Raw genomic sequence first — 14,244 nt, 5'->3', positions numbered from 1 at the left:
GCGATAATAAGTAAAGATTATAGTAAAGTCATAGAGAGCATGAGAGGTAGAAGAGAGTCAAGTAATGGAGTCAGACACAATTCATGGTAGCATTGCTCACCTCGGCCCTGCTTGGTGCTCCCCGTAGGGGGAACCGGCTACGAGAGCAGGAACAGCCTCAGGGACCGAGAACCGGGGAGACTCCCTTGGCCTGAGAGCCAGAGAGGGCCCCGGGCAGCCAGGACCCGGGAGAGCTCGGGGAGAGCTCCCCTGGGCCCTGGAGCCGGAGAGCCTCAGGAAGCCAGGGCCGGGGAGAGCTTTTTCTTTATTGCTCACCAAGCCTTATATCTCTTCAGGGGGACATGATTACAGAATCACACATCACAGGAAGGGCAGTACAATAGGTATACACATTGTAGGAAGGGGATCTATGATAGGCATAAGCATAACAGGAAGGGGATGAGCTAGGGGTGTGCCCATAGGAATGGGAAGGTCTAGGGGTATACATGTGACAAGATGGGGCGGACCCTAGATCCATGATGGCAGCCTAACCTTGGTCATCCTTGGGCGGGGTTGACCTCTCTGGTGTCTCCTACAAGGAAACAGACAACTACTATCCTTATCAGAAGGGAGTGGGCCCTGCTTGTTGTGGGATAAACAGTGGCGTCTGCTTGCTCTAGATGGCTGATAGCACTTAGGGAGAATGACCCCTAATCCACTCCTGATGACCTCCAAGTGTACAGTCATTCTCAAGCAGCTAAGTCTGGCATATATTTGGGGGAGACAGCTTGAGAGAAATCCTTCTGTTTCCCACAACCACCTGCTTTGCTTCCTCCACAGTCCACCTGATCCCCCTGTCGGCCGCGAGTAAGAATGGAGTTAGTAGCAAGAGTCGAAAGCGAATCATGCCAGCCCCGGTGACAGAGCCCCCTGTGATGGATCCCGTTTATGAAGCTCTTTTGTACTGCAACACCCCGAGCGTGGCCGAGCGCAGCATGGAAGGTAGGCGTGGCATGTGCCCCACGCTGCCCTTGGCAGCCAGGACTGGACACTGGTGGACACCCCTCTGTGGGCTAGTTCTTCTCAAGCAGCAGAATGCAGTGAGGGCTAGGTGGCCTGGGGGCAAATCCGGCAGTTGTCATCTAGGCTGGGCCTTCCCTGAGCCTGGGTGAAGTGGTTGCAGCCAGCCCCAAGGCTGCTGGGAGGATCGAGCAGGTAGGTGCTCAGCCCCGTGCAAGGCCGTGCGAGCCAGTTAGCTTCGGGCCACTCCAGACTCAGAGTAAAGCGGGTGCCTTTCGGAAGCAGGTTGCCATGCCTGTCTTCGGAGGCACTTGTGGATGGGTTCAGACCACCTACCTTTGTTAGTACCTAACTGTTGGCACCACCCAGGCAAGCCTTCCACAGATTCTTACCCGTAGTCAGGCTTTTAGATGGGCCACCAGCCAGATGGGAAAGTGGCCCCAGTGGGCCTTCCCCTTGCCCACCAGGGCTCCCTGCCCTCCCAGGGGTGCAGAGCCTCTGAGGGAAGCCTGTGGGGTCCTGCAGTGAAGGGAGTGGGGACTGCTGGCCAGGGCTTTTTTTTTCTTTTTCTCAGAAATGTATTGAAGAATACGTTGAGCATTTCTATTAAATATTTATTTGCATCCTGTCCTGTTTCATGAAAGACTTAAAAGTCCTGGTCTCAGTGTTTCTGCGGCTCTCCCCTACCCTGTGGATCTGAGGCCATATTAATAGCTCCACCCCCATTTCACTGGCCTCCAGCCCCAGCCATGCTCCCTCCTTGTTGCTGGGGGGCCTGGGACATGACCAGCCCCCTCCTGCTCCTCTGCCCTGCTTCATGAGGTGGAGCAGCCCCTACCCAGCCCAGCCAGGGTCCCTCTCATGGCTGAGCCCCTCCAGGGTGGCTCCATGGCCCCTTGGGGTGGAGGTGAGGGGGCAGGGGGCGGGCACTGCCATTTCACATCCAGATCGGGCGGGGCCAGGTGTTGGCTCTCTACTTTTCTGTCTAGATACTATAATTCACCACAATGGCTTCGCAGAGCTGAGACGATATTTATAATGAAAGGATATATGAAGGAAGGTTGTAATACAAGTGGGAAATGCTCAGGATACAGTGGCTCAGTCAGGATGTTACAAGTTCTTCCCAGGCTGCTAATAAACGCCCAAAGGGCATGCCACTCCGCTGTGAGCCTCAACCCACAGGCCTTCAGCTCCACTCCATGGGCCAGCAAGCCCATCTCCCTGAATTAAGTGCCCAGAGGAACCCTGCTGCAGTAAGCCTCCGTACAAGGCACTCGGCGCTACTTCTTTTTTTAATTAAAAGGTCATTTTATGGGGGGGCTTTTACAGCTCATAACAATCCCTACATCAAAGGTATCAAGCATATTTGTACATGTTGCCATCATTATTTTCTAACCATTTACTTTCTATTGAGCCCTTAGTATCAGCTCCTTTTTTCCCCTCCCCACCCACCTTTGTGACCCCTTGATAAATTATTTTCATGTCTTACACTGACCAACTCATTTCTACTTCTATGAGTTAGCAAGTTCAGCTTCCCCAATTAAGTGCCCGGAGCCGGCCCACTTTGCAAACCAGCCTCCCATACTGAAGCACTCAACTTCCTTGCTGCGTGGGTTGAGAAGTCTGTCACTCTGTTCTACGCTCGCTCGGGCTCCGGGTTCTGCTGCCACTGCAGCTCTGATGTCGCAGCTGCCTTCCGGATCCAGGAGCATCACTGCACAGGGTCTCAGACATGCTCCACTCCTGGCTCTTGCGGGAAGTGAGATTCCCCCTCCTGCTTCTCTGAGGGTTCATTTCATACCCAGCAGGATGATAATTACAGTGAATCTTGCTAACATTGAATCACAGGTGAATCGCATCAGTGCCTCTCCCCGCCCCACCTTCCTACCCAGACTCTTGCAAAGGAAAAGGGTAGTGTTAGGTTTGGGAGTGGTTTACCTCGGTTCTTGCTTCGCAACGCTGAAAGAACTCAAGCAGAGCCACTGTTGTAATCTAAATGACTTATATGAGGGAAACGGAAGTACCAGGTATTAACAGTCTCAAAAAGTACACGCTATTTCTGGAAAGTGTGCAAGGCCACATGGCGGGGGACCGTGGGTAAGGTCGTGAGTGGAAACGGCGTTTCAGGAGGGCGTGGAAAAGCGAGTGGAAGGAATGCCGAAACAGGCGCTCAGAACCCGTGTGCGGAGCCACGGGCAGGGAAAGCCCCAGAGGCCGAGAGCGCAGGCTGGGCCCTGAGCGGGCACGTACGTGGGAGGAATGGCAGCATGCACCCGAACAAGAGAGCGTCGGCTTTGATCCCCTCCCAGCCCACGGCGGGGAGGAGGGGTTGTGGGTATGGGATGACCTTATCGGCTGCGTTTAGGCCCACCTGAGTGATGTAATAGTGATGGTGACTAAGGCGAGTGTGCCCAGGTTGGCTTCACCTGGGCCTAGGGGCTTGGGTCTGAGCATGCTCAGTGCTGGATTTACCCACAGGTGTCTAATTAGTGTGCCTGATTTCTTTCCAGCCCCTTTATTGTAGCACGGACAGCTAATTTTCGTATAGCGCAGGCATTTGGGAAGACAACCCCCCCTTTTGTCCCTAATCTAGCGACCTGTCGGTGGGAGTTAACAGACTTTAGCTGTTAGAGCCACATTAAATAATTCACTGCCCCTACCCCTGGCAAGTTGGATCTGTGCAGCCAGACGGGCTAGCGCCTCGTGCGTGCTGACTGAACCGTGCTTCCCTCTCGCAGGCCACGCCCCGCATCACTTCAGACTGGTCTCCGTGCACGTGCTCATTCGCCATGGGGACAGGTACCCACTGTACGCCATTCCCAGAACGAAGCGGCCAGAAATTGACTGCACTCTGGTGGCCAACAGGTAAACTGCACTTTTCCTCTGTCATTTTCAAGATGCTCTTGAACGCCTGTCCCAGGCCCACCAGGATGATGACAGGCGGGAGGAGTGGCCAGCGCTGGTTAAGCACTTACTGTTTGCCGCCCCGTGCCGGATCTCGGGGCTGCCTTCCGTGTGGATGCCATTTTACAGTCGAGAAGACTGAGGCGCAGAAGGATGGTGTCACCCGCTTAGAGCCACGGAGCGGAGGAGCTAGGTTTGAGCGTACTTCCATCGTCCTCAGCACGTTCACCCAGTGACGCGTCTTCAGTTTGCAGAACAGCTGGGACACAGAGCTGTGAGCGCAGGATTGGGAGACCCCAGCACTTCCATTCAGGACCACTGGGCACCGCCCATACCTTCCTGAGCTCCAGCCTCCTGCCCCTCACAGGGCTGGAGTTGCTCACCCCGAGGGCGTGGGGGGGGTTGGGGGGCGGGGGTTAGAGAGACTTGCATTTCCCACTGCAAAGCCACATAGTTGTAGGCAATTCTTCCAACCTTTTTATTTTCCACGGGAGTGGAGACAGCAGGCTCTTGGTTGAGAACTCTTAGGATGAAAAATAATTGAACAGAGAATGGAAATTGCCTGGCCTTAAAAATCAGAGGCACTTGGCGATAAAAGGATAGGCCAGATCTGAGTGCCTGTGTCTGGGGCACATGACACCCCGGCAGAGTTTCCTAAGCAAGGTCAGGAGACGCAGGAAGGACGTTACTGTGATGGAATGCTTATTGGGGTGCCAGCCTCTCTCCCAGCCAAGCCAGCCAGCTGCAGTTGACCTGGAGGCCACCAGGAACTGCAACGTGGCCCTGGGATTTCTGGTTAACTCTTTGCAGGCATCGACACAGCTTAGCTCACCCTGTAAGAGGGGCTCTACGGGAGGGGTCCCAAACAAACAGGGTAAGATTCAAATAGTTAATCACTGGACCTTGGAGCCCTGGGTGGGCAAATGGTGAGCATGCTTGGCTGCTATCCCAAAGTTCCACCCCGAGGCACCTCAGAAGAAAGGCCTGGTGATTTACTTCCCAAAGAAGTATCCCTGGAAAACCTTATGGAGCCCAGTTGGACTGGACACACACGGGCCCTGCCTTCCATCTGGCCCCTCAGTGGAGGAGGGGAGAAGTGCAGGACGGTATTAGTAGAGGCCCCAGGAGGCCTCTGGGTCCAGGCCTTCTTCCTTTCTCCTTCCTTCCCTGCCGCGCGTGTGGCCCAGGGACCAGACCATGGTCCAGGGCCTCTGCCTGTGCCCTGTATCGGAGCTCCTGTTTGGGAGCCTCGGGGCCGCTGCTCTGGCTCCCTCTGCCCACCTTTCCCTCAGCCTCCGTCTTTTAGGCCTCGTTTTATTGAACATTGTATATTCTTATGAGCTGCTTCCCATCTTTTGCAGGGAAAAGCTGGTTCAATAATGAATGTCACTAAATTAAGTCCCTCTTGGAAAAATAACTAGATGTTGAGGGGGGCTTCTAAACGCACCCTGAGAGCGGGCAGGTATCTCAGTGAAGTGGCTCCACCCTGAGCTGTGGACTGTTGCAAATGTGGGCCACCTCCCAGATGCCATTTCGACTTTATAAATGACTAATCTTATGACCTTCTAGTTCAGTGGTTCTCAGCCTTCCTAATGTTGCAACCCTTTCATACAGTTCCTCTTATTGTGGTGACCCCCCCAACCATAAAATTATTTTCACTGCTACTTCATAACTGTAATTTTGCTATTGTTATGAATCGGGTGATCCCTGTGAAAGGGTCATTCGACCCCCACATTGAGAACCGCGGTTCTAGTTGGTGGTGCATGTTGGAGGGTACTGGAATTCCTCCCGGCCAGGCCAGCAGGCCCGCTGTGGCGGCGGTGCGTTAACGTTCCCACAGAGAAACCCCGCCCGGCTTTCGTGGTTTGGTGGTGGAAGCTGCCTGTCCTTGACTGCCAGGCACCTTATGGCAAAGGCGCTGCTCGCACCTTCAGCATTGCTCTCCAGCTAGCCAGCAGTGAGGCGGGCGCCTGGCTATGCTGCTTGTGGTACACGCTTACTTAAAATATGAACCGAGCCACCTTTTCCAGAAAGAAGGCACACATGGACTTTGCGCAGCATTTCCTCAGTCGTTTCCGTTGTAAACTTCTGTGAGGTCACGGGGTCTGGCACAGGTGGTTGTCATGCGTGGCCGGTCACCAAAAGATTGACAATTCTTGACCCCCCCGAAGCACCTTGGAAGGAATGTCCGGCAATCTGCTTTGAACCCGCAGTTGCTCTCTGACACACAGGGTCACTGTGAGTTTGATGGGCTGACTGGATCTCAGCTGGTTTATCGTGGGCTGGGAATGATGGCCTTTTGAGAATTCGTGGGAACAAAACAAGGCATGTCCTCAGGGGACCCCTCCTCTGTTTCTTTGGGGACAGAGCTGGTACACGGCACCGTCACTGCCAGTTGGCAGGGGTGGTAGCAGTCATATGACAGAAAGGAGATGAGGCGGGTTCCATGTTTTGTGGCTGAGCTAGAAGGCCAGTCTTACTCTGCTTGGGGCAGGAGGGGAGGTCAGGGACAGCCACCCACAGAAAGGGACTTAAAGGGTGCGTGAGGTAGCAGGTGAGGATAAGTGGGCCCTTGGCCATGTGGTCTCCTGGGCACTTCTCAGGCTTGAGCATGCAGACAAGAGGCACGGGAGCCAGTCACGTGCTGCTCGGAGTGGCAGCCAGCACGCGGGCTTCGGCCTGCCGGAGAGAGGGAGCGAGGAAGCGTTTCAAGCTGCTGTGTGAATGGGTGAAAGGAGGCTGCTCTCTGAGGCCTGGGTGTGGAGGGTGGTGGCCTCTTAACACTCCAGAAGAAAGACTTCATTCAGTCAAAGCCCAAGCCCTTGTCGCAGCCAGCAAGGCTTTCTGCGACCTTCAGCCCTCTGCCACCTGCCGGGCCTCCCCTCCCCACTTCCGGTTCCCACGCTGCTTCAGCACACCGCTCCTCCTTCACCTCCACACACTCTTTGCACACGGCTGCCTCAAGCACACCTGTGCACAGTTGCCCCTTGGGAAGGCTGTTGCCCAGGTATCTGTGTTGCTAGAAGTCCATGCTTCCTTCAAGTTTTTCCTCAAATATTAACTTGCTCAGTAAGACTTCTTCCCACTCCTTTCTCCCCCCACGTCTCCTGGACCCGTGTCCTCCTCTTCTTCTGTCAGAGCATGTTACCTTCCGACACCCAGAGACACACACACACACACAGTGTTCGTGTGTGCCGTCTGCTTCCCCAGCTCTCCTGCCAGCTGCCCGAGAGCAGTGGTTTCTATTTATTTTGCCCACTGCTGTCTCTTGACAGCCTACGGCGTGCCTGGCACACGGGAAGAACTACGCACACACTCAAGATGAACGCTATGTACATGGAACCCAAGATGGATGGATGGGTGGGTGAGTGGGTGGATGGATGGAGCTGGAACTCTGAGTGGCAGCCCAGGAGGGGAGGGGAGTGAGTCTGAGGAGAAGTTCTGAGGTAGGTTCGGTAGGACTTGGTGACAGGTCAGAAAGCAATGACTCCCATCAAATAACAGAGGATACGAAAGACAGAGAATTGCACTGGGCTTGGCCCTTTTGAGTTTCATTTCATTTATAAGAATTTAATTGGTATATATGCTGTAAAACCCTGTAGGTGTAATTCCTTCCATTTTGCAGCCATGTAAACAGTTTTTGAATTGTGTTTCCTGAGAAATGTCTTACTGGCCTCAGAGCTCCCTCCCTCTGCTTGTTGGAATGCCCTGAGTCATGGCGTGGATGGTAACACAGCACAGTAACGTTCCTCGGGGTGTGGAGATTCGCCTCTGGGGTCCTGTCCTCCTGCCGTGGCACAAATAGCAGTGAACAGGGGACATGGAGATGCCAGCAGGAAACCAGTACAGGATTTGAAGGCTCGGGAGAGTGGAACCTTTTAGTTCTCTGCATTTTGAGATGGAAGCAGGTCTCTGAAGAGGCTGCCATTATAACATGCTTTTCACCTGGGGTGGGGGTGGAGGGAATCATCCTCGTGGGGAGAATAATATTTACATGAGTTGGGATAACCTTAGACGCTATCATAAAGAGATCCAGGAACGTATTGCCTTAAATAGCCAAGGTGCTGGCTTGTTCCTGGAGGTGACGCGGTTCCACACGGTGCCTTCTGAGTGGTTGCTAGCCCAACCATGGGTGGCTTTTTGGTTTTTTGGCTGCTCATTGAAGTGGTCAGAAAGAAGTCAAGAACTCGGTGGAGGTGGATCTATGGGAGACTCAAACATGGATATAGGGCCCCCACTGTAAACTGTTGCCCTAAGCTCTGATTGCCAAAATGAAGCGCACATGCACGCACGCGCACACACACCCCCATGCAAGTTTCACGAAAACTGAAATACAGTCAGAACCCTCGTGGCAAAGAGGGCAATGAGTTGGGCCACTAAACTGCAAGGTCAGCAGTTCGAAACCACCAGTCACTCTGTTGGGAGAAAAATGAGACTTTCTACTCTCGTAATGCTTTATAGCTTTGAGAATCCCAAGGGGCAATTCAATTCTAGCCTATGGGGGTGTTATCAGTTGGAATCCACTTGATGGCAGTGAGTTTGGGTTTTGTATCAAAGTTATCAAAAAGCAGACAGATGCCCTGAATACGTAGGGCATCTCAGCAAACATGCTCAGTAGTGAACCCCCACTTCTGAAATTGGCAGCAGAGCTTTGTCAGCTGGGCGGACCTTGATGGCCGACAGCCTCCGGCTTGACCACTGATAGCCTGCTGTCGTGGCGGTTCCCATGGAAGCTTCCTTGTCAGCCTGGAAGCTTGCTTTCCCGTGTGCAAACATTCATGTGTTTTAGCTTCAGGCAAAATAATACACCCTCTGTTTTTATGGAAAGAAATGATTCCCGGTGGCAATCTGGGATAATTTTTTAGATGATGACTTCATGCCAGGGTTAGCATTCGCTAATTTTAAAACATGTGTTTTAAAAGATGGAGTTTTTTTCCCCCTTTATTTGATGTTTTTTAAAAAGCCACCATGGCAGCTATTTTAAAAGCACTGCCACAGTAAATTACGCTTGCCATCAGCAGGGGTCTGCATCAGAAGCATTTGTCTCTGCTTCTTTCTTGCTGAATCTTAGGCAGCAGTCGCAAGCTCCTCCATTTGCCCCCCTCTGTGCTGCCAGAAAACATGCACGCATCCCAGACGGCGTCCTGATTCAGAGGCAATGTGTATGCCTCCTTCGGGCATTTCATGATCCAGGGAAATGGTGTATTAGTGACTGGAAGGATGAATTACATCCGAACTTAAATGCATGTTCTTTGTGCCCAAGCTGTAAGGAATGCTTTCATGCCGAACACACAATACGCTGTTGTGAGATGTCCTTGCCACCCCACATGCAGTGAAGTATTGTAGATGCAGAGGGCACTGGCAGCTGGCGCCACCACAAAGAGCAGGTGTCGGCACGCCCAGCCCGCGCACGGCAGTCCCTGAGCGTCAGAGCAGAGCTGTGCTCCACGGGCGTCCATAGCTGATCTCCCAGAGGGAGACCACCAGGACGAACTTCGGCGGTACCTGTGGATAGACTCAGACGTCCAACTTCGGGGTTAGTGGCCAACTGCATTAGCCGCACCATCCAGGGATTCCACGGAGTCTGCAGTGGACAGTGAGGAGCGATAGAGGTCTCGGCTATCTAATGAGTCCCATGAGGTTTCCCAAAGGGCAGGTAAAGCTAGAATTAGGAGCTAGCTTGGTGATGGTTGTGGTAGGTTTCCGTAGGAAGAGGGGCAAGGACAGCAGGCAGATAGGCTTGGAGGCAGCGCTGGGGATCCCTTGGCTCTGTGCGGCCCGAGCACAGTACTGGAGCAGGGAGGGCTGTCAGCGGTGAGCCCTCAAAGTGAGCTGAGGCCAGACAAGACTGACTGGGCTCTGCTTGGATCTTTCTGAGGCAGCCACTGGAAGCACAGCCGTGGGTCAGCGTAGCCTTTCAAATACATCCATCTAACTATGGAGCAGGGACAAGCTAAAGCAGGAGCCCCATTAGAAGCCCGCTCCCAGCCAGGTGGTAAACTGTGGGGCTGAAGAAGAGGGGGATGGGAACGACCAGGAGGAAAAGTTGGCAGGACTGGGAGGTGAATGACACCTGGGGACGGGTGCAGGGTGGCCAGTGTAGGGTGTGCCTGGGTTGGGGGTGCTGCGGGCCATCCTGGCGGTGGCTGATGTTGGAGTTGCATGGTAGAGGCAGCGCCAAATCCCACGGTGCCTAGAGCTATACCAGGGCAGCAGAGGTTCGAGGGTCGAGGTGTAGGTCAGGCAGAGCCTTGCAGAGTTCTATGCCAGGGCCAAGTACTACTGAAATTGGAATTGAAAATGACCCATCAAGGACCTGTTACTGCGGGGGGAGATGAGAAGGCACTGCTGACAATGGTTTGGGCACTGTTCTGTGCTGGCGTGTTCAAGGCGCTGGCTGGGCCCCTCTCATCCAAGGTGGGCCCCTGGGAGCACCCTGACCACTAATCCTCTGTGTTGTCGCCAGGAAACCGTACCATCCGAAACTGGAAGCGTTCGTTAGTCACATGGCAAGAGGATCTGGAGCGTCCTTTGAGAGCCCCTTACACTCCCTGCCTCTTTACCCCAGTCACCCGCTGTGCGAGATGGGCGAGCTCACACAGACAGGTATGTGCCGCTCACTTAACTCACCCACCCCGCGCAAGGGCACCGGGCACTGTGGGCTCACGGGGGTGAATAAAAGGGGGTGACTTAAGCTGATTCCCACCATGGGACCTCGGAGCCCACCATGGTATCTAATTAAGTGTCTGAGTCCCAAAATGAATATTTTTTTGGTTTGTTTTTTACAGCGGTCTATGTTCATGGAAGAGAAACTTGTTACGTGCTGTGGAGTCGGCTCCAACTTATAGTGACCTTATGGGAGAGTCGGAACTGCCCCGCATGGGGCTTCCGATGAAATCTCTATAGATTGCCAGGTCCTTTCTCCCAGGGACCTGCTTATGGGTTTGAACTGCCAACCTTGCCTTTAGCAGCTACACCTTTAACCCCTGCACCACCAGGGCACCTGGGAAGAGACAATTAAGCAACAAAAATAAAATAAAAGAACCATCCTTCTATCAGCCAAAGAAATTGACCTCTAGCGTCTTTTTCCTATACACACACACACACACATGTTACTGAACATACTTTGCAATCTACTTTTTCACATTCAGTGTTTCCTCATTGTCTTAGCAGCTAGCCCTGCTAAAACAGAAATGCCCCCGAGTGGGTGGATTTAATATGCCAAAAGGCACTTTGTCACCGTCTCAGAGGCTGGACACCTGAGCTCAGGGCCCTGGCTCGAGGGGCAGCCTTCTCCCTCCCTCTAGAAGGTCCTTGTCTCTTCAGCTCCTGCTCCGTGGGTCCTTGGCGGCCCTCGGGTGGCATGGCATTTGCCTTCCCTGGCTGCGCCGTCTCACTCCTGAGTCCGATCTCCGTTTTTCTCTCAAGAGGTTGATTTAAGGCGCACCGTTCATTAACAGTGCAAAGAAGATCCACTCCCAAATGGGATTATAGCCGCAGGTAGAATTGGGGTTAGCATTTATTACGCGCACATCTTTTCGGGGAACATGATTCAAGGCGCAGCACATACAGGTTCTTTCCTTTCCCTTTAAATCGAGGAGATTGAGCATCCTGTCTTCACGTTGTCTTCAATGATCTATCTGGGTAATGGTTTCAGATGAGTTCAGAGCCTCTTTCCTGCCGGATGGAGCCTGTGTCCATAGGGCTGAGGGTGCCGGGTGGGCAGAGGAGGAAAGATGGGACTGTGTAGGGCACGAAGCAGCAGTGAGGGTGCTGAATGAGCCTCCTTTCTCTGCCTAGAGGGGTGCCCTGGGCTCTGCACTCCTGCACACTGAGCCTGCTGTGTCCCTACAGAGGAGGGACAAATGTGTCCCTAGGCAAGTGCAGCCAGGACATCCGTCCACTGGGTGACTCCCACTCTCTGAAGCTGCCCAACACTGCCTTCCCCAAAGAAGGAGCCAGTCATGAGGGAGGGCGGGGGAGGCAGATGGTCTTTGGTTTGTTCCTAGAAATATGCACACACACACCCCACCCCTCCCCATGGTATGCCCATGAAGAGGCTGTCTTCACAACTTCCATATACTGGGGGGATGAGTTCAAGTCCATGGTCTCACACCCTCTGACCCAGCCCAGGGTAGGCCCTGACTCAGCTTGGCTTTGCTGCTAATAAGGAGAGCTCTGTGCCCCCTCTCCCCCCCTGTGTTTCAGGAGTCGTGCAGCATCTGCAGAATGGTCAGCTCCTGAGAGACATCTATCTAAAGAAACATAAACTCTTGCCAAGCGAGTGGTCCGAGGACCACCTCTACCTTGAGACCACTGGGAAAAGTCGGACTCTGCAAAGTGGCCTGGCCTTGCTTTACGGCTTTCTCCCAGATTTTGACTGGACGAAAGTGTTTTTCAGGCACCAGCCAAGTGCCCTGTTCTGCTCAGGCAGCTGCTACTGCCCAGTGAGAAATCAGTACCTGGAAAAGGAGCAGCGCCGTCAGTACCTCCTGCGTCTGAAGAACAGCCAGCTGGAGAGGACGTACGGGGAGATGGCCAAGGTCGTGGACGTTCCCACCAAGCAGCTGCGAGCCGCAAACCCCATAGACTCCTTGCTCTGCCACTTCTGCCACAACGTCAGCTTCCCTTGCACCCGGAGCGGCTGCATCGACATGGAGCACTTCAAGGTGCTCAGGACACATCAGCTAGAGGATGAGAGAGAGAGGCGGGAGAAGAAACTGTATCTTGGGTACGCCCTGCTGGGCGCCCACCCCATCCTGAACCAAACCATCAGCCGGATGCAGCGGGCTGCGGAAGGCAGGGAAGAAGAGATCTTTGCCCTCTACTCAGCCCACGATGTCACTCTGTCCCCTGTTCTTAGTGCCTTGGGTCTGACGGGAGCCCGGTTCCCACGGTTTGCTGCCCGGCTGATCTTTGAGCTCTGGCAGGACAGAGAAAAGCCCAGCGAGCATTTCGTCCGGATTCTGTACAATGGCATGGACGTCACGTTCCACACTTCTTTTTGCCAGGATCACCACAAGCGTCCTCACAAGCCTATGTGCCCCCTCGAAAACCTAGTCCACTTTGTCAGAAGGGACATGTTTGCCGCCCTGGGTAGTGGCAGCACTAATTACTATGATGCGTGTCACAAGGAAGAATTCTGAAAGGCACACAGCACGGTGCTTGTGAAACTCTCCGCGGAAGCAGGACCGTACCTTTCTCGTCCTTTCTGTGGCTTGGGAACACGATGCTGGTTTTTAAAGGCTAGAAGTCCTGTTTGGGGGCCAGATAGATGGTTTGGGGTGGAGAGTCACTGGGCTGCTGTAATCTGATACTTGAGTTACTTGGTACACAATTCCCATTTCATAGAGCTAGGAAGGTACTTTACCATCGTCAGACTGTGCTTTGAAAGCCCAAAGATGCCAATCCAAATTTATATTCTTTTGGCCTCCTGTGGTACAGAGGATGGAACCAGCAAACCTCAGCCAACATCCCCTTAAGCCTGGACACTCTTACTTTGTCCGCGGTCAGTAAAAAAATGTCCTGCAGTGATTTATCCAAAACCAAGATTGGCAAACTTTCTCTGTAAAGGGGCAGTTAGCGATCATTATAAACTCGGCGGACAGGGAGGCCTCATGCCGCCCCAGCAACTGCTGGTGTTGGGCATGAGCAGCCTTCGACAGCATGTGCACACAGGAGCCGGGCTGTGCTCCTGCCCTTGTCAGGGACCTTTAAGTTGGCTCCGTCCCACAGCGACCCTGTGTGCAGTAGGACAGAGCACCGCTGGGCCTGGGCCAGCATCAAACGTGTTACGTCCGATAGGATATTGTCGGCCTCTGTGTCACTCTGGCTTGTTGAGGCTCTTCTGATGCCCTCGGCTTTCCAAAGCATGATGACCTTCTGGGGACTGGGCTCTCCTGACAAATGTCCGAAGTACAGGGGTCAAGGTCCTGCCGTCGTTCCCTCTAAGGACCGTTTGAGCTGTACTCCTTCCGAGGCAGACCTGTTTGTTCTTTGGTAGTCCGTGGCACCACACTTCCAGTGCATCCATTCTTCTGTCTTCCCGGTGCCCACCTTTCACATGCATATGCCGTAATTGAAAACACCATGGCGTGGGGCAGGCACACCTTAGTTTTCAAAGTAGCATCCTTGCTTTTCAGTGCTCTAAAGAGGTCTTGTGCAGCAGCTTTACCTAATGCAGTGTGTCTTTTGATTTCTTGTCTGCTGCTTCTACGAGCATTAATTGTGGATCCCAGCAAGATGAAACCTTTGACAGCTTCAGTCTTTCACCCATTTATCGTATTCCTTACTGGTTCAATTGTGAGGATCGGGGTTTTCTTTAGCTTGAGTTGTTATCCG

At 53.4% G+C, this 14,244-nt stretch overlaps 1 protein-coding gene across 4 annotated transcripts in view; it reads left to right on the top strand.

The window, feature by feature from the left end:
* Nucleotides 1-14,002, top strand: part of PXYLP1 (2-phosphoxylose phosphatase 1) — an 87,788-nt gene extending 73,786 nt beyond the window's left edge. For all 4 annotated transcript variants that reach the window (XM_004712111.2, XM_045287487.1, XM_045287486.1 and 1 more), the window contains 4 exons: nt 820-981; nt 3,738-3,864; nt 10,370-10,509; nt 12,112-14,002. In XM_004712111.2, the coding sequence (XP_004712168.1) occupies nt 820-981; nt 3,738-3,864; nt 10,370-10,509; nt 12,112-13,049 (1,367 nt within the window). In that variant the 3' untranslated portion in view covers nt 13,050-14,002. The remainder of the gene's footprint in view (nt 1-819; nt 982-3,737; nt 3,865-10,369; nt 10,510-12,111) is intronic.
* Nucleotides 14,003-14,244: the final 242 nt, after the last annotated feature.

Source organism: Echinops telfairi, unplaced genomic scaffold, assembly GCF_000313985.2.
Source record: "Echinops telfairi isolate 266 unplaced genomic scaffold, ASM31398v2 ScPeMD7_16;HRSCAF=60, whole genome shotgun sequence".
In the NCBI taxonomy this organism is placed as follows: Eukaryota; Metazoa; Chordata; class Mammalia; order Afrosoricida; family Tenrecidae; genus Echinops; species Echinops telfairi.
The sequence above is the reverse complement of the archived record's forward strand: the minus strand, read 5'-3'. Positions and strand labels throughout refer to the sequence as shown.